The 27,003-nt window shown below is 41.4% G+C and overlaps 1 protein-coding gene across 12 annotated transcripts in view; it reads right to left on the bottom strand.

Moving 5' to 3' along the window:
* Positions 1–27,003, bottom strand: part of LOC134220973 (regulating synaptic membrane exocytosis protein 2) — a 191,027-nt gene that overhangs the window by 102,922 nt on the left and 61,102 nt on the right. For 11 of the 12 annotated variants that reach the window (XR_009982145.1, XR_009982146.1, XR_009982147.1 and 8 more), the window contains exons 5-7: positions 25,983–26,102; positions 25,505–25,924; positions 25,211–25,430 (exon numbers count right to left, since the gene is read on the bottom strand). Coding sequence is in view for 9 of the 12 variants with exons in the window: in XM_062700136.1 (XP_062556120.1) it covers positions 25,211–25,430; positions 25,505–25,924; positions 25,983–26,102 (760 nt within the window). In the remaining 3 variants the exon portion in view is untranslated. The remainder of the gene's footprint in view (positions 1–25,210; positions 25,431–25,504; positions 25,925–25,982; positions 26,103–27,003) is intronic. The other variant, XM_062700135.1, reaches the window with a different exon arrangement.

Raw genomic sequence — 27,003 nt, forward strand, 5'->3', positions numbered from 1 at the left:
CAAGGGGTTTTCGTCTAGCGACAATCAAACTAAACCTCTATTCTAAGGCTTTCCTTCTCCAATGGCTCTTTATTCCAACGCCCATTTCCCAATTTAGTGTTCTTCTAGCATTTCCACAGTTAATAATGGAAAGCTTTTCTAATCCTTCCAACACATGAATACCTATCGAGAGGAAATTGAGCCTGATGCGCACATCCACGTCATAGACCGGACCATGAACCGAACTCATCATCTCCGGAACAAAACCTATGCATTTGCTAGTAAAGCTAACTAGAAATCTGATAGGCACAATTACTTCAAACAAAAAAAAAACAGTCCTTACAATTCTGTATGAAATTTTGAAATATGCATAGGCTTTAAGATGCTTATACAAAAATGTAAACAGATACAGATAGCTTATAAAATTTCTTGCATTAGAATCTAGCATTTTTTTATATTCAAAGGCTTTATACAGTTTTTGCAAAGTTCTTACACAAAATTTGACATCCGCTGGTTGGATGTATAAGTAAATAAACCCTCATTTACTCGAACATTCAGGAAAAACTTGTTTAAGGTTCTTTTGCAAAGCATGCGTTGGCAGAAGATAACTTTATTTCATATAAACAATCAAGGCCAAGTATTTGTAAATAAGACATTATTTACCAAATACGAAATGCAGTGGTTTTTAGAACAGTTCGTTTAGAATGTTCGAGTAAATGAGGGTTTATTTACTTATACATCCAACCAGCGGATGTAATGAATTGTTAATTATTTCCTTTTTTATCTTCTTTCACAGGTTTGAATTCGATTAGTAAAAAACTGGATCAGAAAATATAAATATGATCTACTCAGGAATAAAACAACTACTTTACTATCAACAGTGTAATGAACAGAACAGGACATAAGAAAAGGGATATAACGACGATTTGCGTCACCAAACAATAGGAAAGAAAGTTGCGGAACTCACATTAGTGTAAATAGGATCACTACAGATGTCGTTGTCCAGAATTGCAAAAACTAATCACTCTGACTGTTCTCCACTGGGCGCCGATCGCAGGGTGGTATTCTCCTCCCCGGGGGAAAATTTCGGCAGATGAAACCACATTAATTGCTGCAGACTCTGGCTACTGGCATTGCACAAGTGACCACGTTTCCGACATATCAGGTTTCTTTCCCAAACCAAATCACTCGGACCCGGTTTCGTCACGAACGAATGTAGTAAATCAATAAACAATGCTTGTAAAATACGATTCACTTGATTTTTTTTTAATATTGAAGCTATTTTTAGCACAACTTGATACACTCACACTGCTCCACGCAAAATTTCCGCAGTTAAATATAGACCGAGAGCACCATCCGAGAGAAGAAGAGAGAATTTGGCGGCTCAGGATCACTGAATCAGGAACTACGCACTAATTTACAGCAAAAGCACTAATAAACACCACCTCCACTACTGCAGCATTGGTTTGTGGTCGATTTCCTATGCTACGTATCCTTCTTGCTGGGCTGCTCCTCTTTGGTAGTCAAACAATTGGAAAAATTTTAGATCCGCAAAATCGATACCGGCACAACACAATCGATTATTCATTTCCAAAAAGTTGGTGCCCTCTTTTATCCAAAACGATGGAAAATGAAACAACGCCCGGTATTTACTTGATCAAAATGGTTGTGCGAAAGTTCAGTTCACAGACACGACACCAGTTTGCTTATTTTCGACCGCATAAAGTTATGATATAACACTAAACCAGTCAACACAATGAGCCTTCAGTAAACACTACGGATCCACAAAACTATACATAAAATGTATGTACACGGGAAGATTTCCGAATATTCGACTCAATCTGCATTGAAATCTAATGGATCCGGAAAATGCTTTTTGTTTGCAAAATTCAAATGACACTTGGCACCATTCACGTTTCGCAGTTTCGTTACTGCTTCGTATGACTGGTATGAGCAAACTAAATATGCAAAGAAAAATTAACATGAGTTTTCCTTTACTCAGTACCAGGCGGTTTTGGAACTGTGCGCTCATTGCAACCCCAAAACTCTTACTCTCCCAGCTTTGAGGTTGCTCAGGCAAGGCGCGTACTCTGCTTTCATTGCCATATGGATTGGGGCACATCAGGACATGCCGAGTACAATGTTGTTGGAACTCGTGCACGCCACCATACACGTGAGACACTCACGTGCCGCTTGCCTTTTTCTAGGCCGGAGACTAAGAAAGCAACCGTAAGCTTTCCCTAAACGTATACAAAAGTATACCGAGCAAACATAGGGAACCTCCTCAAGAAACGATGCAGTTTTTTGCCGGAGACCGTGTACGTAGCTCACATGCAAGTAGTCTGAAATCAGTCAGTGACTAATTATTCGCATTAGGTAAAGTTGGATGGCATGGGCAACTATATCAGTGCAAGTATTCAGTAATTGAACGCATAAGGCCACACATTTGCAGTCTCACGTGGTTGGTTATAGAACATTGAAATCACTTCAAGGTTAGTCAACATTTGAAATTATATCTTTTTCAGTTGCACTATGATCAGAAATTTGATTTTTAAACAGGATTGATATGTATTACATAACATTTATCACCATATATACGAGGTACATGTCCTTTTTCATTTCCCGTACACTAAGTGTTCGAGAAGGCTATAAAAGCCCTCCAAAAATGATTTTTAGTGATATCTATACCAATCGACTCAGCTCGATGAATTATTATATTATAATTATTATATTATTTCGCTTCAGTGCTTTGTTCGCTAAATTCTTTTCTAATACCAAATAACTTATCTTTAAAAGGAAAACTTGTGATAATTTACGATTTCCGTCCCTTGTGTACGTGTGTGTGCGCTACAAAAAAATGTAACATGGACCGATTTGTTATGTTATGTTATGTTATGTTTAAACGAAAGTTATGGTTTTGCCATTGAACATATTGATGTGGATTAAGTCGGTTTTTTCTTAGATATGTTCAATACTCAATACTAAGGAGTCGAATACTAGTGTCTTGTGCTCGTTCCAACAGGGAGCGGTACAGTGTAGCAAGGGGAGGAAGCAAGGGGCTGGGAAGGACGAGATCCCGGTCGAGCTTCTAAAACGCGGAAGTGAGCAGCTGCATCAATCAATCCACCACGTCCAGAAAATATGGGAAGATGAAGAGCTGCCTGCCGGGTGGTTAGAAGGCCTCATATGCCAAATCTATAAGAAAGGGCATAGGCTAGAGTGTGTCAATTACAGAGGGGTCAACCTTCTGAACTGATGTTTAGCCTGCGGATGATCCTTGATAAATGTCGGGAGTACAACTTGCCAACTCACCTTCTGTTCATTGATTTCAATCCAGCGTACTATTCAGTGAAAAGAAATGAGCTATGGCAGATAATGTCCAAACATGGTTTTCCGGTGAAACTGATTAGACTGATACGTGCAACGCTGGATGGCTCGAAATCAAGTATTTGGATTGCAGACGAAGTGTCAACCTCGTTTGTGACCTTAGACGTATTGAAGCAGGGTGATGCACTTTCGAATTTATTATTCAACATTGCACTCGAAGGCGCTATAAGGAAATCTGGCGTGCAGTGGAACGGCATATCATCACATGGTCGCATATGCTCCTAGGCTTTGTGATGGTCAATCATTGGAATCGATCGCAGAGCAGTAGTGGAGGCTTTTGTCACACTGAAGAGGGAGACGGCGAGGATAGGCTTAACTATTAACTCTACCAAGACAAAGTACACGGTGGCAGGTAGCGATAGGTGAAGACCTAGTGGTGTTGGTACTGAGGTAGTGCTTGATGGGGATGTGTTTGAGGTTGTTGAAGAATTTGTTAACCTTGGAACGCTTGTGACATGTGACAATGACGTTTCGAAACGAGATTTGCTCTTTACAAAACTCTGGTTCTACTATTGACCTTTTATTGACATGAAGGATGGACGTCTAAAAAGGTGGACCGGAGAGTTTCATGGGTTTTCGAACGAAAATTGTTGCATATAATACTCGGAGGGAAACTGGAAAATGGTGTGTTGCGCAGACGCATAAATCATGAGCTGTATCAATCAAGCGTACAGAGGAAAAAATATTGTGAATCGTATGAAATACGACAGACTTCAGTGGGCTGGTCACTTAGTGTGAATCTCGGAAGAAAGATTAGCGAAAACAATATTCAACATAGAGCCAGTTAAAAGCCAGCGACTTCGTGGAAGGCCACGAACACGCTGGCTGTACGCGGTGGAGTCGGACCTGGGGACCCTAAACGTTCGTGGAAACTGGAGGAACTTCGCTCAAGACCGTCGATTATGGAGCTCTACAATACGCTAGGCATAGGTGTATCGACGCGGCATAGCAAATACTGGGTAAAGCGTACCATTGGTACTTCGCGTACTTGAAGGAATAAAATAGACCCCATCTCGCGGTCACCCAGCAACTCATATCCCTACCTACCCGTGGTGCTGGCCTGGATACGAGCAACCTTAGGGAAGATCAGGTAACCAACCCCGGTGGGAACTATGGCGGCTGATCATAGTCCGAGTGCCAGCAAGGGACTCTATGTGATACTGTGCACAATGGCCCACCGGGAATAATGAGGAATGCTCGCTCAACTTTTCAAAAGGACCTAAGTAACATTTTTTGCATGAATTAATTTGAATACTGCAATCAATAGCTTTCATGTTGTTCTGTTGATTGCGCTATTCAAATTAATTCATGGAAAAATGTTACTTAGGTCCTTTTTAAAAGTTAAGCGAGAAAGGTCCTCCGGAAATTTAGGGGGTTTGGTGTCAGGCCCTGCAAGCCAGCCTATAAAAAAAACATAAGCAACGAACAATCAACAAGAGAGTACGGACCGGAACCATCGGCGAAGACCACTGCGATGAAAAGGGACTAGCGATTGGAAACTCGATTCGAGGAACTGCATTTCTCTCAACTTCATCGGGAGCGAACGTTTAGAGGTAATCATACCATCTACTAGCGCTGCGGCAATACACACGAACTGGGAACAGCTTTCATAGTGATGGCCGATATGCAAAGGAGCGTGATCGAACAGGTTGAGGATCAAAGGCCGGTTCTTCATCTTCAGCATAGTCAACGTCCATAGCCCACACTCCGGAAGCACTGATGATGATAAGGACGCATTCTACGCGCAGCTGGAACGTGAAAACGACAGCTGCCCAAGCCACTACGTCAAAATCACCATAGGAGATTTGAACGCTCAGGTTGGCCAAGAGGAGGAGTTTAGACCGACTATTGGGAAGTTCAGCACTCACCGGCTGACGAACGAAAACGGCCTACGACTAATTGATTTCGCCGCCTCGAAGAATATGGCCATTCGCAACACCTACTTCCAATACAGCCTCCCGTATCGGTACACCTTATGAACACCATTGTCAAATTTCAATTTATCATAATTAATCATGCCAAGATATTCAATTTCTCGTACGCAGTGTCTCGTCATCACTTTTCACCGAGACATCATCAATTGAATGATTTCGAGAAATAATCATATACTTATATTAGTAAATTCAATTTTAACTAGTTGTACTTCCACCATCTACTTGAAGAATGCAAATCTGCATTCAAGTAATCAATCGCATCTTCTAAGTCTTTAGCTGCAATGAATAACATTTGTATGAGAGCCTCCTCGTCCAGAAGGGGTAGGGGTCAAGAACCACCACAGAAATATTTCCAAACTTCAAACACCTTAACATACCAAATTTGGTTCTATTTGCCTAATTAGTTTATGAGTAATGTGGAAATTTCGATTCCATTAGTATGCCCCTCCCCTCCTTGCAGAGAGGGGAGTGCTCATGAACTACCACGGAAACAATTTTTGCCTATTATATCCATTGCATGCCAAATTTCGTTCCATTTTCTTGATCAGTTTCCGAATTATGCAGAAATTTATGTTTCATTTGTATGAGAGCCCCCCCTTCCAGAAGGGGGATGGGTCACGAACCACCACAGAAACATTTCCTGACTTCAAAAAACTTCACATACCAAATTTGGTTCCATTTGCATGATTAGTTTCTGAGTTATGTGGAAATTCCGATTCCAATAGTATGGGAGCCCCCCCCCCTCCTTTCAGAGAGGGGAGGGCTCTGAACTACCAGAGAAACATTTTATGCCTATTATATCCACCACATGCCAAATTCGGTTCCATTTGCTTGATCAGTTTCCGAATTATGCAGACATTTATGTTTCATTTGTATGAGAGCCCCCCCTTCCAAGAGGGGGAGGGGTCACGAATCACCACGGAAACATTTCTTGACTTCAAAAACCTTAACATGCCAACTTTGGTTGCATTCGCTTGATTAGTTCTCGAGTTATGCTGTATTTTTTTATTTATGTGGAAGCCCCCCCCCCCATGAGAGGGAGGGGTCTCCAAGTATCATAAGAACCTTCTCGACTCCAAAAACCTCTGCATACTAGTTTTCACGCCGAATGGTTCAGTAGTTCCCGACTCTATAATGATCAGATAGACAGACCGAAATTCATTTGTATGTATGTAATATATGAGACTATTTTACCCCATATTCCCCTTAAACTAACATACTCTCCAGATAGAATAACACTGCGCTTACCCAACAATATTCTAATCATTCAGATTCCATCAGAAATATGCCGTAAACTGCTTATAACGGCTGCATTCCGTTCATAATATCAAAGTTCTGGGGGAAGTTGGGGAAAAACGTCCAAAAAGTCCTATTAGGAATGCCGTGCCGCATCCGAAACTACCCCCATTCGATTCATGGGAAAATTTTGTTTAAGAAAAGTTCTTGGTCAGAATTTTCGTTCAGCGGCCTTTTGAGTTATTGAATTTTGCCCGAAACATGCAACATTTTGCCCATTGTGCAGTGGAGGAGATGACTACGTCAGTTTAGCGGATGATGGAAGCCAACCAGCCCCCACCTTGAGGGAAGTTAAGGATCCCATCCAACAACTAAAGACCAATAAAGCAGCTGGTAAGGATGGTATCGGAGCTGAGCTCATCAAGATGCCCGGAAAGCTAGCCCGGAAAAGCTAGCCACTTGCCTGCACAAATTCATAGTCAGAATCTGGGAAACTGAACAGCTACCGGAGGAGTAGAAGGAAGGGGTTATATGCCCCATCTACAAGAAAGGCGACAAGCTGGAGTGTGAGAACTATCGAGCGATCACCATCCTTAATGCCGCCTACAAAATGAAATCCCAGATCATCTTCCGTCGTCTGTCAGCATTAGTGAATGAGTTCGTTCGGAAGTTATCAAGCCGGCTTCGTTGACGGCCGCTCGACAACGGACCAGATCTTTACTGTACGGCAAATCCTTCCAAAATGCCGTGAATACCCTAGTAGCACAATTCAAATCTATTTTGTTGCAGCAACTCCAATGTGACTGGATTTGGTTGCAAATAGGTCACAATGACTGGTATATGACAAGTGTGCTACTCGGGTACCAGGTCCCAACGCACCATCTGTTCGTTGATTTCAATGCGACATACGACAGTATAGACCGCGTAGAGCTATGGAAAATTATGGACGAGAATAGCTTTCCTGGGAAGCTTACCAGACTGATCAAAGCAACGGTGGATGGTGTGCAAAACTGTGTGAAGATTCCGGGCGAACACTCCAATTCGTTCGAATCGCGCCGGGGACTAAGACAAGGTGATGGACTTTCGTGCCTGTTGTTCAACATTACGCTAGAAGGTGTCATGCGGAGAGCCGGGTGTAATAGCCGGGGTACGATTTTCAACAGATCCAGTCAATTTATTTGCTTCGCGGATGACATGGACATTGTCGGTCGAACATTTGCAAAGGTGGCAGAACTGTACACCCGCCTGAAACGTGAAGCAACAAAAGTTGGACTGGTGGTGAATGCGTCAAAGACAAAGTACATGCTTGTGGGCGGAACCGAGCGCGACAGGGCCCGTCTGGGAAGCAGTGTTACGATAGACGGGGATACTAGGGCAGTTCAAATTTCAAAAATGTTCGAAAATTCAAACTCCCATATGTCTATTGGCATTATTTTGATAATATAGGAGTCCGGGCAAAATTTCAGGAAATTTGGTGGCCATTTAGGGGTGGTGCGAAGTAAATTTATGTTTATATGGAAATTTGTATAGGAAAAAATTAAAATTTATTCAAGTTTTCCTACAACTGACAAATCGTGATGAATTCAAATAAACATCCCCAACCTCCCTTTTTGGAATCTATATAAATGAGACCTCCGGATAACACATTAGTTATGAGTGGATTGAACGGTTCTATTGACAGTGTGAATATGGGATAAATGGCTAAAATGGTGTAATTAGGCTCAACGTAGCAGTGGAAATATAAATCAAAATTGATGAGTTACCCACTGGTTGAGCTCAAATAGATCCCAAAAATGGAGGTTGGGGATGTTTATTTGAATTCATCACGATTTGACAGCTGTAGGGATACTTGAATAAATTTTAAGTTTTTCCCATACAAATTTCCATATAAACATAAATTGACTTCGCGCCACCCCTAAATGGCCACCGAATTGCCTGAAATTTTGCCAGGACTCCTATATTATCAAAATGATGCTAATAGACATATGGGAGTTTGAATTTTCGAACATTTTTGAAATTTGAACTGCCCTACGGGGATACCTTCGAGGTGGTCGAGGGATTCGTCTACCTCGAATCCTTACTAACGGCTACTAACAATGTTAGTCGTGAAATACGAAGGCGCATCATCTGTGGAAGTCGGGCCTACTACGAGCTGCACAAGAAACTGCGGACTTGCAAGCACTCAGAGTGTTCGAGAGACGAGTGTTTAGGACCATCTTTGGCGTTGTGCAAGAGGACGGTGTGTGGCGGCGAAGAATGAACCACGAGCTCGCCCAACTCTACGGCGAACCCAGTATCCAGAAGGTAGCTAAAGCCGGAAGGGTACGATGGGAAGAACATGTTGCAAGAATGCCGGACAACATCTTGCAAAGATGGTGTTCGCTTCCGATCCGGCAGGTACGAGACGGCGTGGAGCGCAGCGAGCGAGATGGGCAGACCAGGTGCAAAACGACCTGGCGAGCGTGGAGCATATTCGAGGATCGAGAGATGCGGCCTCGAACCGTGTATTGTGGCATCAAATTGTTGATTCAGTGTTATCTTTTTGAATGTAGACTAAATAAAGGAAATGAAAGGTGTATCGACGCTGTAGCCAACCAGGTATCTAGGTAGGTAGGTGTTAGTTATGTACTTCCTTGAAACTGCTTGGTCCGATTAGAAGCAACAGACGGTTTTACCCGGATTCGGTTGGCATGTGGCATGTTAAACTTTCGTTAAAATGATTTCGAAAGTTCGAATAACCTTAGGAAAGATCGAATAACAAACCCCGATAAGAAATTTGGTCGTATGCTGACAGGGAAGGCGGGTTGAATTTTTTCTTCTCTGATGGTTCAAACTTTAAATCTGATCGAACGTCTGTCCACCAAGGAGGTGCGGCATACAAGCAAAACAAGGAATTATAGTCCTCCGGAAATTCAAAGGATCTATATGCAGAGGCGCATGATCGGGTGGTAACCGCTCAGGTTTCCAAGAGGGAGGAGTTTAGACCGATTGTTGGAAAATTCAGCCAGTGCTGTGCACCATCACATTAAGCCACAGCCGTGTAAAAAAAAACCCATACGTCGAGAAATCATAAAACTTTTTTTACACGGATTTTCAAATTTTGAACTGAAAACTTTTTTTATACGGAACGTATCCCCCGTGTAAAAAAAAGAATCGGGTGTATTGTATCGGACGTAATCAAATAATAGCGGCACGGTGCCAGATTCTCATTTCAAAAGAGAAACAAAAAAAAACAGAATAATCCACCTAGCGGCGATGAAGCCTTTCTCGTATGTATTGAACAAATTTCATTGGAAAGGTCAAAAAAGCATTTAGATTAGGAATAGATCGCATGTTTTCTATCATTTTGCATGTTTTTGCTGTCTCATCATTAAATTTAGGCAATGATTGTATATCAAAGGGTATACCTAACTGCCTATTGATTTTTTTTTTAAATAAAGAATTCTGATTCTAGAGGTCGACGCGTTCGGGTGCTACCTCTTTGGCATTCGACTAGAGCCAAGAAAGATTTTTTCCTCTTGCGACCCGTACTAGAAGCAATATTACGGCTATTGTAGAAGAAAACGTCATCAGTACGCCTCGTTTTCTATCGTTAGCCACGATTCTTAATGTCATATGTAGTGTGCTAAGGTAGTTTACAAAACAATAGTATACATGATCTCAGTTTTGTTCCTAATACATTATAAAAATCGGAATTCGAACTGATTGTAACAAATATCTGATCATATTTCATGCATTCGAAATAAACCCGACATTGGCATTTACTTTAAAAAACAAGGTTTGAATCCATAGAGAAATGAGAAACTCTGCATATGTCACTATCGTTTGCGGTGCGTAAGAGAAATGTATCAAAAAGTGATCGGATTCGGGAGGCTATACTCCTTGCGATTTTTAATTCTTCGGACAACCTTAGTAAGTGGCTTTTCGTTAGCATTATTTAATGATGCTAACCACCAGTATATTTGTTTGTTTGTTTCAGTTTTCAATGTAATTGAACTTGCCGTAGAACTTTGTGGATACAACATTTCTACAAGAAATACAATATATCGAAAGCTCTCGTAGCTAAGATTATCCTAAAATTGATGATGATGATTGAAATTATATACAACAAGCGAGAATTTTTCATTATTATTTTTTTAATCTTGCGTTTATTTGGAAGGATCATTTACCATTTGGCGTTAAGGAGCCGGATTTTTTTTGTACAATTCATTTTACAATTGAATCATTTGTTTGAGAAACTGCATAAGTCCATTTTACACTATTTCGAGAAAACAACATAAAAACTGTTTTTTAACAACTTTGCACCGAATCTTCGATTTCTTCGATACAGATCAATAGTTTTCGGCAAAACTCAACACCTTGTGGCACTTTCAGTGCAAAAAATGTAAGCAGTTCTCCACAATTGCTCTTCAAAGTACGTGGACATATGTAGTTTCTCAAACAAACGAAAAATTTTTCATACACTCCTGAACAAAAAAATTTTTTTCGTGTATTTTGCCAGAATACGTATTTTTGGACGAGGATTCAGAATATATAAAAATCTCATTTTGGCCAAAAATTTTACATATGCAGTTTCTCAAACAAACGGTTCAATTTCTGCTAATCTTCTTATAACTAGAGTTAGTTTGGGTGACCGACGTACACGCGGCTGAGTCGAGGTTAGGAATTACAAATACACAATAGGAAAAGGAGGGGGTTTAGGGTACTAAAATTATCGATTGCGATGTTGAATTATTCATTATGATGTAATAAATTAAACAACAAAATAGAACAGTTTAATTCACTTAGTCGTGCATAAAAATTTATAAGAAAAGTTCAATGTAGGTAAATAAATCTCTTTATTCCCAAAGTGAAAATCACTGTTATAAAGTAAATAAAATAACTCTTTACTTCCATTTTTTGCATTATTTTAATTTTTAAAGCTTTTTAATTTCTTGGTGGCAATCACGTCCTCTTTCTCGTTCAGATGAACGTATTGTCTCGTCACAGATACCTTCAACCACTCTTCAACTAAATCAAAACACATCATTTCTGATTGCCCTGTAAGAGCACATGTACACAATATTATTGGCACGACAGAGATACTCACGAGAAAGATCTTCCTATGACCCTCTCTGCCCATCGCGGCAGCAGTGAGTACGAGAGCTACCAGCATTGGATACCACGTATGATGTCCCACAGCTCATTCTCCCGTGCTCATTGATTTCAGCAGCATCCCTTATCCAAGGTCATTGTTAAACATTCATTAGCCAGTGGAGCCCGTTTACTCCTGCCTATGTAGATATAGCACGAAACGAGTATTAGCACACCAATACCACGGCATCATCATTGTAACCGATAATTTGTCAATGAGTATACTTTTCAACTTTCTGTGCTTAGATCTTCGTGGCACAAGCGGTGGGAAGAATAGAGAAAAACCACGATGCAGTTTTATACTAGCTACCATGCGTTCCCTTGAACGCTGAATCGATTCCGTGGGCTAGTTTGTGCCTCTATGCTCATTGCTCAAGCTCAAGCTCGAATAGAAAAAGTGGAAAATCGTCGGCATTACATTCATAATGATTCTCATGAACAGATATAATAATTTAAACACAAATAAGTATTAATCTATTGGGCAACATTATCGATGCCTAACCGAATAACTTATTGGGTACGAGTGCTCTAAACTAGAAGAACAATAATGCTTCAATAGCCCTGTACCATTACTATATAATAGATTCTGTACAATTTATAAACTTAAACTTTAACGTATACTCTAAAATCCATATTCCTTGTGCAAAGTGTACCACAATGTAGTACTACACAGCTTCGTACATACGTGTCAATTACATCGGTTCAGTACTGCTCACTTTGAATGGAAATAAACTGTTTTTGTCTTTCCGTCGCATTGGCCTTTGTTTTTCATGTGGAACAGGAGGAGCATGAGGATGTGATAGCAGTCGACTGATCGGGATGACGATAAAAATGTTCCCAATATTGCAGCGTACGTACCTATACGTATACTAGCATGCACCTTTGCTACACTATCGACGACAACAACAGGGTCAAAACATCAGTACACCAAAAGGAGATGGTAAAAATAATAACGTCAATGATGAAATTTATAACGGCATATAATTTATGAACGATTTCCACAAAAGATACTGCAGTATGGCAGCGGCCGGTTTTTGCATACATGGTTTGCGGGCTTGGGCAATAGTTTCAAAGGTTGGGGGACAACAGAATGGCGGAGAATAACTTTTGCTCTTCGGTGATGAACCACTAACCACTAACTAATAATTAGAGCTTCCATCTCTCGATAAATTGAAATTTTCACAGAAAACAAACGGAAGTTATCATTACAATAGTTTTCGATTAGGCATCTTACTAAAAGTTGGATACAGCGGCACAGCAAATTTTGAAGCAGACGGAAACGCTATCGAGGCCTTGCGATGCGTCGATGCTGACTCAAGCAGCACACATGCTCCATATAGGTTACTGCAAGTAATATGTGATCAGATTTGGTCATAATCAAATTGCTGCAACCATTTTTGTCAGGCTTGTGTTGCTTGGGGAGGAAACTGGAGCCAATGAACAGCCGACAGTCAAATTACCGGTGGAACGAATCTCTTGCCAACCCCCATGCTTCCTGTCTCAGATCCAGGAGACATTTCCAGAAGAGGGGCGCAAGATAATCTTCCGTGACGCTAGAGCAGCTTTTAAACGGGAAATTAAAAGAGTACAGCGACTCCAGCGGAAATGTGCCCGGACAAGTTATTATTATTATCGTTTTTATTAAAGAGGTTTTCAGCGCTTGGCTGGCTCACCTCTCGGACAAGTTGAAGATCATCGTGGACGGTTTTTTTCACCAGCATGATTCTACGACGTGGCGGCCTACACCGTACGAAGATGAAGACCGAGTAACCATTGCAGGTACGAAAGTCTCCAATGATGAGCTATCTTCAATAGCGAATGGTTTAAAGATGAAGAAAGCTTCGGCGCCGGATGGAATTCCAAACGTGGCTCTAAAAACTGGCGTTTCTAGATTTGTTCAGGACGGTGCTGCAGAAATGCCTAGCAAATGGCTACTTTCCGGATAGGTGGAAGATCCAGAAACTGGTGTTGCTATTGAAACCAGGGAAACCGCCGGGGAGTCCAGCATCGTATAGGCCCATATGCCTGCTAGATGCTCTGGGAAAACTCCTGTAAAGAATTAGCGTACCTTCTTCTTCTTCTTCTTCTTATTGGCATTACATCCCCACACTGGGACATTGCCGCCTCGCAGCTTAGTGTTCATTAAGCACTTCCACAGTTATTAACTGCGAGGTTTCTAAGCCAAGTTACCATTTTTGCATTCGTATATCATGAGGCTAGCACGATGATACTTTTATGCCCAGGGAAGTCGAGGCAATTTCCAATCCGAAAATTGTCTAGACCGGCACCGGGAATCGAACCCAGCCACCCTCAGCATGGTCTTGCTTTATAGCCGCGCGTCTTACCGCACGGCTAAGGAGGGCCCCTAATTAGCGTACCAGATTCCGAAAAGGCAGATCGATGGTGGATGCAATCATGACATGACAGTCATTCAAGTAGCAAAATGAAGGGGGGGAGGGGCGTCCAGGAAGAATAGGAACGGAAATCGGTTCAGCGCGGTAGTAACGATTGGTGTCAAAAAGGCCATCGCCGCAACACTGCACAGAGTGCGGGCTTTCACTACTTGTGTAGGATTCTTGAGAACTACTTCCAGAACTGGATTTTGGGCAGAAGTCGATTAGGGTTAAGGTGAAGCGTTGTGACACTCAAATTGCTATGTGTTTGTATCATAAAAATCATCAACCATGGATTTGTAGTGGTGGAAACTTCCAATACCAATTCAGTAAGCATACACGTGGGATTCATTTTTTGTTAACATCCGACAACAGTAAACATTGCACGCATTCGGAAGAATTCAGCCCAACTTAGAAACAGTATCAATCAATACAGTCTAAGTATGGGATTAACTGATGGAATTTTCCAGAAAAGCATCAGTTTTTCTTTGGTTTAGGTGAATATTAATGAATTATGTTTTCACGATGCTGGCTGTTTATGTTTACATCCTCAACCGTTGTTGCCAGCTGCTCAAACGCACCAGTAACAAAATCATTTTTTGCTCCGATTTTTCAATTTTTGAAACGCACCCCAAAACAGAACCAATCAGATATTATTATTGCATCAATACATAATGCGTTAGGAAAAGATTGATTAATTAGGGGAACTGTTCCGTTTTCAATCTCACTGTACATATATTCATCTCATCGCGAAACAAAGAAATACGGCACCAATTTCGTTCCTTCTTTTTGCTAACATGCATGCTCACTGATAAAAAAAATCCCAAAAATAATAAACAAATCAAATACCTTTTCGTTGTTTTGTTTTTAGTAGGACCAATATCGGAGCTATGAGATGAAGTCCAGGAGCAGTAACCCTAAATCGATATTTTACATGTTTCCGCTATGATTTCACAATAGTTCATATCGACATCACTGTCTGCTGCTGATCAATGATTGCTTGTATACGACGCTACCGACGACGTGCAGATTGTTGAAGCCGGCGACGTCGTTGGCATAGTGCGTTACTGGGGGGATTTTTTTCACTTTGTTCACTTGCTTATATATCTTCCCTAAATTAGCGCTATGTGGTAATATCATCATATCGCCGCATAGATTGAACTTAGAAGTAAGTCCAGATTTACTTTTTTAGTGAGAAGATGGTCAGGTATGTAGGCAATATATGAATTAAATTTGTCTGTGCATATCGGGGTGGGTGGGGTGGTTGATTGTTTGACTGTGTTGGTAAGCCGCAAGGCAGCCATTCTGAATGACATGTCATGAAGCCTTAAGGCGGGTGTTCCGCAAGGCTCCATACTAGGCCCACCGCTAGCGCTGTGCAACGTTATGTACAACGGAGTTTTAAAACTTACCAGGATTCGGGGACGATGACGATGTGAAAAGCTGGTGTCGGAGACGACTGACGCAGCTCACCACAAAACGGAATGCAAAGTGGTTCAACGGATGCAGATTGGACTGCAGGCACTGAGACATCTAGGAATGATGATCGATGACCGGTTGAATTAGGCGTGGTAGACAGTAGTAGGCATCTTCTGGCGGCAGTATCATCCTCGATACTGATGTACGGAGATTCAGCCTGGGAAGCTGGCTCAAGACGAAACGTAATCGTAGCAAGTCGAACAGCGTATTTCGTCTAATGGCCATCCGAGTCGCAAGTGCGTACCGAACCATTTCGTCGGAGGCAGTTTGCATTATCGCAGGGATGTTTCCAATCTGCACAACCCTAGCAGAGGATATCGACTGCTACCAACGGAGGGATACCAGAAATGTGAGGAAGGCGGTGATACTGGACTGTATGATGAAGTGGCAGCAGGAGGGGGACAATGTGGACAATGGAAGATGGCTTGGCTCATCCCCAATGTATCGACGTGGGTGAACAGGCAGCATGAAGCGGTGAACTTTTACTTTGCACAGTTATTTTCAAGACACGACTGTTTCTGCCCATAGCTGCACCGGTGTGGCCATGTGTCGTCACCTTTCTGCCCGGCGTGTGTCAGAGTCCTGATAACATGGCATACGATTGTCCAAGGTTTGCGGAAGTACGTAGAGGAATGCTTGGCACGTGGAATGCGGTCGTGAGCAGAATCGTGACGCAAATTTTGTCGGAGCTGCAGAGTAGATGGAGAAGTTATCAGCGAATAAGCGTCGTCTCTTTAGAAAATCCAGCGCAGTGACACTGCCCACTTATTTCATTCAAATTGATGACCTGATGCGGTGGAAAAAAAAATATCCAAACTAGTCAACGTTTGGGCCAGTTAGTTTACGTTTGGGCCAGTAATAGTTTACCTGCCAAAATTATTTGCGTTTCAGTTAATTTCGAGTAATGCGATTAAATGTTTTACAATGATATGGAAATGCTAATATCAGTGGAAGCTCCACGCCAGTGGAGATATATCAGCTTCCACACTGATATTCTTCCTCCCTTCATACGGGAGCTTGGCAGAAGGAAGGTCGTGCGATATGTGCCATCACAAATATTGCCCTCCGCTCGCTTTCAAATCGACTTCTATAAAAACATTCTTCATGCCTGCCGTATCCTAACGGAACTATCAATTCTATACTTTCGCCTCTAATGCTATCATGAACATGTACGTCCAAGTTTGGAAGATGATATTAGCATTTCCATATCATTGTAAATCGTTTAACTTCACGTAGAAGTAACACACACGAAATCATTAATTTAGATTAAATGTTGTTCTTATACATTATAATGATACTAATTTCATTGAAACAATACTTCCATTCAATGCTAAAAACTTCGCCAAATGAACTCAAAGCTTCTCGCTGCTTACAGCATACGAATGGGTATTACATTTCGTTAGAGCTGTGCATACAACTTAGATGCTGCATACATCTGTTTACAGGATGCCATGCCGGAAGGGTACGATGGGCAGGACATGTTGCAAGAATGCCGGACAGCAACCCTGCAAAGATGGTGTTCGCTTCCAATCCGGCAGGTACGAGACGGCGTGGAGCTCAGCGAGCAACGTGGGCAGACCAAGTGTAAAACGACTTGGCGAGCGTGGGGCGCATTTGAGGATGGAGAGATGCGGCCTCGAACCATGTATTGTGGCGTCAAATTATTGATTCAGTGTTATCTGTTTAGATGTAAACTAAATAAATGAATCTGTTTACAGAAGTTTGTTGGTTATATTCTGTTATTAGATTACGCCCCTAGCTAGTTAATGTAGGACGCCTGAAATGCTTTTCACTGCATGCATCAACTCAAATTAAATGCATCCGTTTACTGTATAAAACTATTAGCATCAGGAAAGATTCTATAAAATTGTAAGGTGCTGATCAACAGGCTCAACAGAGATGATACACTTTCAACATTGTCCTTAACGTCACAATGGGTGGTAAACAAAACAGCCATAGTTGTTTTTAGGGAACTTTCTCTCTCATTCAAGTCGCAAAAAGGTCAAGGGTGGAATAACGGCTTATCGTCTCTATTGCGCTAAACGATGTCATGTGGGTTCCTGAAGTAATCTTTCATTTCCACACCCACATAGAAACGTTAGCTGGTCAAGAGCACAAACTAAGAGATATGAGAAACTGAAGCCAAACAGTCAAACAGTATATTAACAATATAGCTCACTTCGAGAATCTCCATGCATTAGGCATCGGTCAGCACAATCGCACCATCTTGCGTCACAAAGGGTAACTAACGCTTGAAAATGATGGCCAAGGGGTGCCAAAATTGATAAAATTATACTAATTTTTACTTTGTTTAACAATTTGAATAACATTTAAAAAAAACTCAGATTAATCCATCTAGCAGTGATGATGCCTTTCTCGTGCATTATAAAATATATTTTTTTGATTTTGAAATTTTTTTTCCAAGAGGGGACTGGTACGTTCCAAAAAGTGTGTCTACAAAATTTGTACACATACACACATTCCCACACTCGCATACACACACACACATACAGACATCAGCTCAGTTCGTCGAATTAAGTCGATTGGTATATAACGCTATGGGTATCCGGGCCTTCTGTCAAAAGCTTTCTTTTGGAGCAATCGTATAGCCTTTCGGTACAACTTTGTTGTAGGAGATAGGCAAAATAATTTTCAAATTAAGATATCAAAACAGGGTCATAAGATAATTTTTGACATGTTCTTTTTCTTCATTGGCTCTACATGCCAACTGGAACTTGGCCTGCTTTTTAACTTAGTATTCTATTAACATTTTCTTCAGTTATTTGTTGAAAGCTATTGTATGTACGCCATTGCATGACTTTGTATCTTGTGTGGCAAGTACGATGGATACACTATGCCCAGGGAGTCGAGAATGTTCCAACCCGAAAGTATCCTAGACCGGATCGAGAATCGGAAGCGCCATATCCACACCTTTGCTCGCAAGGCTACTGGCGACCCAGACCGGTCAGAACGGTCAAATGCCGAAAATCTTTTAAATAAAGATATAAAAAAGGTCTGATGGCGAGAAACAGGAGAACGGGAATTTCGCATCTACGTATCACATCTACTACAGTGGCGGCGAGAAGGCAAAGCATGGAGTTGGTTTCGAAGTGCTTGGTCAGAATCATAAGATGGAGGCCGGTGAGTGATCGCATCTGCGTCTTAAGAATTAAGGGCAAGTTCTTCAACTTGATCAATACACACGCACCAACCAACGACTAGCCCGATGATGTGAAGGATGACTTCTATGAGCGTCTAGACAAGACCTATGCAAAAATATTCGAAAACACACCTGGAGAACCCAACTGGCAATACGTGTTCTCAAATCGGTCATGTTTTGGTGGACGGTCGGCATTTTTCTGATGTCGATGTCGTGGATGTGAGAACCTTCCGGAGCTCGAATATCGACTTTGACCACTATCTGGTGTAATTTAACATTCGCGCAAGGCTGTCGAGCATCACCGTTCCTAGGCATGAGAGAACCATGCGGCTGAAAATGCAGCGACTATCGAGCAATTCGCTTATAAGCTCGGCGAAAGATCCAAAAGACACTCAACTGGAGAAAATTTGAACGCATTGTGGCAACAAGTCCACTAGGCCGTCAATACGACAGTCACAGAGGTACTGTTGTATTGGTACCACACAAGGAAACCAACGGAAATACTGGTTTGATATAGAGTGCCAAAGAGTGCAGGGGTGCCTGCTAGGTGGAAGGAGCACCTCAAGCTATTGTTGAATGGACAATCGGACAGAGAGGGCACAAACAGATTCAGGATTGCGGATGATGTACGAGCAGTGGCTTCGTACTGGCATCATATGGCCAGAGTTCTGCAAAATCACACCAAGCACACACAAAAATTTCCGCCAAGCGCACACAAAATTTTTCGCCCAAGCTTTTGCTCAACAGATTTAAATGATCACAAATCGTATCGGTCACCCTTAATCTTAAGACTGAGGATATCCTACAACAGATGTAGGTATGAATTGACATGAAATGATTTCCGTTTTCCTTCCTAATTAACAAAATATCTCAAGTCAGTCAAAAAGCCGCTTGATGTTGTGGTTTGGCTGAACCACGACCATATGTCCTACACAGTTAAAAATTCTGACAATTACACGCTACGGAAATATTTGAACCCATATTTTTGTGTTCAATAGCCTCTAAATTTACATCCAACTTTTTCTTGTGCGCAATATTGAATGCAAGCTCCATAGTAAAGACAACCTGCAATTCTGAAAAGTGATGGAAAGTTAAGTCGAATCGAACGGAGCCTTTTTGTTACATCATATAAGCTGTAACATTTTTATATTGTGTATCTACAATACTGGATTGTGCTAATTATCTAGGTATAACACTCCTCAATAGCGCCTACAAGAAAATCTCCCGAATTTTGTTTAGCAGACTGCGTCTGCTTGCGAACGCAGAGACCTTTGTCTGCGAATATCCGAGCGGATTTCGAGAAAGACATGAAAGCCTGCGAGGTCCAACCACAGATTACGAATTTTGAACGTCATCATTTCTTTGGAATTCGTAGATACACAGTATAAAAATGTTACAGCATATATGATGTAACAAAAAGGCTCCGTTCGATTCGACTCATTTTTCCATCATTTTTTAAAATTGCAGGTTGTCATTACTATGGGGCTTCTATACAATGTTGCGTACAAGAAAAAGTTGAATGTAAAATTAAAGGTTATTGAACACAAAAATATGGGCTCAAATATTTCTATGGCATGTAATTTTCAGATTTTTTAACTGTGTACTGCAATTATCATTCTACGTAAAACAAGCAACAGTTCAATATTGTCATCAATTCGTACAGAGGTTTTAATCTCTTTTGGTGTTCCCAATATACGACATCAATATACGACTAAATCCCAAGGATAGATGGGCCTAAACGGTCTAAAAGGAAAAAAAATGGAATCCCTATGTCAATGCAACTGGGTGGGGGTTTTGCTGACACTCCAGCTGACAAATGCGAACTATTTGCTACGGTTCAAAACCTCCTTCAATGATTTCACAGCTCCGCTCTATCATGCCATTGAGGCTTCTCCTGACACCCCTCGCGATGTTCTGGAGATAGCCAACTTTCTCATCATTGATGAGAATGTGTGTCGAGCTGAATGGATTTTCTTTATTCCTTCGGAAGATATGTTCATTATAGGGGTTATATGATATTTGCTTTACTTGGCCTACGGCTAGTAAATTTTGCTGCTGCCAGAGGGATGACCATCAGTAGTACCTACTTCGCACGAAAGAACATCCAAAAGCACATTTGGAGACACCCAAATGGTAAAACTTGCAAACCAGATGGACCATGTTCTGGCGGATGGGCGCCATTTCTCGGATGTTATCGATGTGCGGACATTCAGAGGTCCGAACATTGACTCTGATCACTACCTCGTTGTCAGTAAAATTCGATCACGGTTGTCAACTGTATCGAACGAAAGATCACAGCGAACGATGCGTTACAATATCCAGCGATTGTCGGCGGAAGGAGTATCGGCTGAGTACCGCCAGGAGCTCGACGAACGGATAAGTGCAATCAACGTTAGCGACAACATCAACGATCTATGGGAGTCGATCCATGGAGCGGTGAGCACAACAGCACGAGAAGTGGTAGGCACTGCACAGAGGCGACCCAGGACGGGTTGGTTCGATGTGGAGTGTCAGAGAGTGACAGACGAGAAGAACGTTGCCAGAAGCCGGATGTTGGTGTCGGGTACCCGATCGAATAGAGATCGGTACAAGGAAGCAAGAGCAGCCGAAAAACGAACCCACCGCAGAAAGAAAAAAGAGTACGAAGAACAAGTGATTAGTGAGGCGCAGGAAAAAATGGAGCAGAACGATATGCGGAGGTTTTATGAGTCTGTCAATGGCGTCATCTCCCGTCATGTGCAACGACCAACAAGGGAATTTGCTGACAGATAAAACTGAAGTGGCTGCCAGGTGGAAGCAACACTTCGAGACTTTGTTGAATGGAGGAAGTGACCGTGCATCGGAGAACAGAATAAATATTAGCAACGATGGACAAGCTGTGGAGTCACCTACACTAGATGAGGTTAAAAAAGCTGTCAAAGAGCTGAAAAACAATAAGGCTGCGGGGAAGGACCAGCTCCCGGGTGAACTTCTCAAACATGGCAGTGAGCAGCTTTATGAAGTTCTGCACCATATTTTGTCGAAAATAGGACGAGGAAATGCCTGCTAGCTGGTTGGACGGCCTCATTTGCCCTCTCTTTAAGAAAGGGCACAGACTGGAGTGCGCCAATTACCGAGGAATAACCCTCCTTAATTCGGCGTACAAAATTATGTCCCGTATTCTGTTCAACAGATATCGATATTATCGGAATTGATCGCCGTGCCGTGGAAGAGGCTTTTGCGCCTTTTAAGAGGGAGACAGCGAGGATTGGACTCACGATCAATACCAGCAAAACGAAGTACATGGTCGTTGGCAATCAACGTGGGTTCATTAGTGGTGGTGGTAGCAAAATAGTGCTGGATGGTGAAAAATTTGAAGTGGTAGAAGAATTTGTGTATCTTGGAACATTAGTGACGTGAGATAATGATGTTACCCGCGAGGTGAAAAGGCGTATTGCAGCTGCAAATAGGGCTTATTACGGACTTCGTAACCAGCTTAAGTCCCGTAGTCTGCAAACGAAAACAAAACTCGCGCTGTATACTACTCTGATTCTTCCGGTGGCTTTATACTGCCATGAGACATGGACGTTAAAGGAGGCTGATCGGAGAGCTCTCGGAGTGTTTGAGCGTAAGGTGCTGCGGACAATACTCGGCGGTAAACAGGAGAACGGTGTCTGGCGGCGTCGCATGAATCACGAATTGTACCAGGTGTATAAAGGGCTGAATATTATTAAGCTTATACAACACGGCAGACTACGGTGGGCTGGTCACGTTGTTCGTATGCCGGAAGAACGACAAGCGAAGATAATATTTAGTAGAGAACCCGAAAGAGGCCGCAGGCTTCGTGGAAGGCCGCGTACACGATGGCTTTTTGCAGTTGAAGAGGACCTGAGGGCGCTCAATGTTCAGGGCGACTAGAAGCGATTGGCCCAGGATCGAGTCCAGTGGAGAAGGATACTCCATTCGGCGTAGGTTCATCGAAGAGCTGTAGCCCATCAAGTATCAAGTAAGTATGATATGTGCTCATGTGGAAATCACGAGTGAAGTTGAGTTAAGCGTAAGAAATAAAATTTTAAAGAGATTCGTAAGGAAATTTTGCCTGGGCAGTTCACAGCGTGCATTTTTACCTACTATGCAGGACAACATCTGCTGGGTCAACGATAATTACCTGCATGTTGTCTGGGACAGTTCTTGGGCAAGTGCATCGTATCAGGGATTTAGGAGTTATACTTGACGATGCCTTACTTACTATCCGTTTCCACCACGATAATGTTATTTATTAGGCAAACCGACGACTTAAAATGAAAATCGTCAATGGATTTTATGACCTACGGTTGCTCTACGTTAGCACACTAACGCACGGAAAATTGAAATTGGTCGATCAAACGCAGCTCAGAAAAAAATCCTCACTTTGGTCACCCAAGTACCCGTTGAAAAGATGCTACTTGGAAATCAGGCCCTGATACGTTACGGAACATCCAATACTGAAACTATTGATCTACTGAAACTGCTACAGAAAAACTTGTACCTTTGCCTTTTTCTCTCTAAATAACCCCGCACACTGTTAAAGTATAGTCCAACAAAAGACTTGACACTGAAAAAATATTATAAAAATAAAATGAGTCTGAAATACAGATGAATTAGCAAAAGTTGGAGAAAACTTGAAATCAGAAATCAGCATTAGAAAATAAAGTTTTTAAAAACATGAACAGTTTTAATGAAGATCTTGACTAACTACACATATAATATGTCTTCAAAGAATATTTTAGGGCCATTAAAAATATTCAGAGTGAAATTTTTATCCATGCTTAACAGGATTTGAATAATTTATCTCAATCTTGCCCCATGATGAGCACCCCGTTTTGAAACAGTTAAATAATACACAAAATATTAAAACTCTTTTGCACAACCTACAATTGTCTGTCACTTACTAGGACTGGATACTCTTGGCAAGCGGAGGAATGTGGCTCAAGCAATTTTTATCGCTAAATTATTGCTCTCTGAATACGATGTGCCAGATTTGTTGACAAAGATACAACTTTACGCACCCTCTCGTACACTTCGGCCTAAAGATTTATTGTATGAAGCAGTTCAAAGCACAAACTATGCCGCCAACAGATAATGCATTTAAACTTGTTTTACATAGCTGTAACAGAAAAAAAAAGTTCCCCAATGGCAATCGAACGAGACTGAAATTTTTTTATAGTATATCAGTGGAGCTGCTCTTAGATTATTTTTCTTTTCGCACTTGTAGGGACACGGCAGGTATTTTCGTCTGTTCGTCATAGTCTCGAAAACCAATTAAAGAGACGCTTTTTTGTAAAACTCATACGTACCAAATCGTAAGCTCAGGAGAAACGTTCTGCTATGGTGGAGTTCTAGCAAATGTACGTTGCTTTCGTTGGTTTTAGCCCCTACGACGATGGACGGAAATACCTACCGTGTGATTGAGAGAGGTTTATGCCTCCCCGAGCAACACACATGTGGTAAAGAGGTTTGTGTAACTTATATTCAACTGAATCCCGTCACATTTGAGTTGCAGCAACCAAATCTATCCGAATTTTGCTGCTAGGGTCGCAGTTGATATCAGTGAGCTCAAAACTGTCCGTATCCGTATCAAGAAAAGGACGGTTATACTGAACTACTGTTCAGATCGAGCAGGAACTTTAAATTGCTCTTTTTTATAATTACGCCTCTAGGATGTTGAACTACTAGAAATGCCCGTTAATGTAGTTTACGAACAAAAAGTACACATTTTTTTTATTGTCTTTATTAATGAGATTTTCAGCCGGCGGCTGGCTCATCTCACAAAAAGTACACTTTGAATTCTCCTTGAAATGTTGAATATGATTCTGATAATAATTCAACATTATATTTGAAGTTTCCTAATATTTCGTTTTCATGATTCTTTTATTTTCAAATGTATTGCTAATTACCAGAATCAATTTCATGTATAAAATGCCTTGAAAATGTACAAAACTATTCTGATACACGCTGACTTTTTTAATTCAATTCAAAATCTACTAAAATAATATTTCAAAAAACTACAGACTAATTGAAAAAAGTTAAACGATGTATTTTTGCATTGTAGGTCACGTAGAACATGGGATACGTGCCACCTTATAAGTTTGGAAAGTGGTAACGTTCTACATTTTATTTAGCTATTTGTGAAAATGGAACTTCATCTATATTAAAAATTGCTACATTACGAAGCTTTCAATTATTCTTTTGATATCCCTATAGTCTCACATATTTTCAGAAATGTTCTGCTAGCCATTTAAATGACAAACCATGGAGGAATACATTCTTGTCACTTTGGACATCATTTGGAGTAAAACATGATCATTCTAAGAATTTTTATTTCATGCCAACACTTTTGACACAGTAACTGACACTGCTTATTTCAGTAAAATTAGGGATTAAGAATACAAATCATAAACAATTCAGGTATATAAAGTGTGAAAATCAAACAGAACTAAAAACAGCATCTTTACAGAAGGAGCCAACAAACAGTAAACGAGCACACTGACCTTCATATTCTGGCGTAGATCGAATGTCTTCGTCAGAACTGCTGTAGGACCGCTGCTGCGGAAGGTAGGGACCACCCATCGGGCGTTTGTGTTTTTTCGTTGGTTCTGGTGGCAACACAATCCCGCTGCTACTTCCGGATTGCATTGATTCTGCGTAGTGCTGCTGCTGCCGAGGATGAACCAAATGCGGATGAGCACGCATTAGATCTTCAATTTCACCCTGATTATGAATGATACATGATTACGGTGACTGCTGTATGAGTGAAACGCGCTGCGAAAGCATTTCATAGTTACCTGATAATAACTAGGATCCTCTTGTGCATAACCACCCATCCCCACGTTGCCGCTGGGCCGCGTGATCTGTACTTGTGGATTCATGTGCGATTGGTGATGTCCGTACGGGGACTGTTGCAAGGGCGGTTGAGGAAGACCGGGATGTTGCGTATACTGGCCGTATGAACCTTGCTGTTGTATCGCTTGAGGGTTCATTCGAGGCATCGGTAATCGTACTTGCGGTGGTCCGCTCGATATATCCACCCCACTATCGGATTGCGATAAACGCCGCTGCGGTGGATCTTGTTGTGAATACTGCCGTCGGAGTTGGCTCCCGGAACGCTGCATAGGATTGTTTTCTTTTTCGGCAGCGCTTTTCGCTCGCTCTAACTTTGGTCGCTTATCGGAGGGATCGAGCGGATCAAGTGTTTGCGGGAAACCCTACAAACAAAGAAACTGAATTAAATGAGTGTCGCATAATTATATTTGAAACTTTTACCCTTGGATCTCCTTCGTATCGGCGACCAGTCCCATCGGGACTGGTACTTTTGTTGATCCATTGCCCAGTTTTTGATAACAACTCTTGCTTCTTCCGACATACAATGCACACCCATATCACCTGTTTTTAGGACGAAAAATTCAAAATCATTAGAATGTTGTATTTATATTCATTAACATTTTTTTTCTTGTACATAAATGTTTGTATATATGATTCAGATCCAAATAAAAATTCTTGTGAGTTTCTTAAAAAAGTTTACATATACCTAATTGTTTTTTTCCTTACAAAATATTATGGAATAATATTATTTTTAGCACAACTTGTCAACAAAGCAGTGTGAAAGGTGTTTTTGCATGGGCCCTTGTCAAAAACTTAGCGCGAGTCAAAATGGTAAACCGGTTTAGTGTCATTTGGCCGAATGCCGTTTGGCCGAATGTCGTTTGGCCGAATGCCGTTTGGCCGAATAGTTGAAATACGTTTCATTATGAAGGAAGAAGGAAGAAAGAAGTTGTGCAGGAAGAGGGAAGAGGTAAGAAGGAATAAGGGAAAATAAAGAAGGAAGAAGGAATAAAGAATATGAAGAAGAAAGAAGGAAGAAGGAAGAAGGAAGAAAGAAGAAGGAAGAAGGAAGAAGGAAGAAAGAAGAAGGAAGAAGGAAAACGGAAGAAGAAAAAGGGAAGAAGGAAGAAAGCAGAAGGAAAGGAAGAAAGAAGAAGGAAGAGGAAGAAGGAAAAAGGAAGAAAGAAGAAGGAAGAAAGAAGAAGGAAGAAGGAAGACGGAAGAAGGAAGAAGGTAAAAGGAAAAAGGAAGAAGGAAAGGGGAAGAAGGAAGAAGGAAAAATAAGAAAGAAGAAGAAAAAAAGAAGAAGGAAGAAAAAAAGGGGTGCTGGAAAAGGGAAGAAGGAAGAAGGAAGAAGGAAGAAGGAAGAAGGAAGAAGGAAGAAAGAAGAAGGTAGAAGAAAGAAGGAAGAAGGAAGAAGGAATAAGGAAGAAAGAAGAAATAAGAAGGAAGAAGGAAGAAG

The sequence above is a fragment of the Armigeres subalbatus genome, chromosome 3, assembly GCF_024139115.2.
Source record: "Armigeres subalbatus isolate Guangzhou_Male chromosome 3, GZ_Asu_2, whole genome shotgun sequence".
Classification (NCBI taxonomy): Eukaryota; Metazoa; Arthropoda; class Insecta; order Diptera; family Culicidae; genus Armigeres; species Armigeres subalbatus.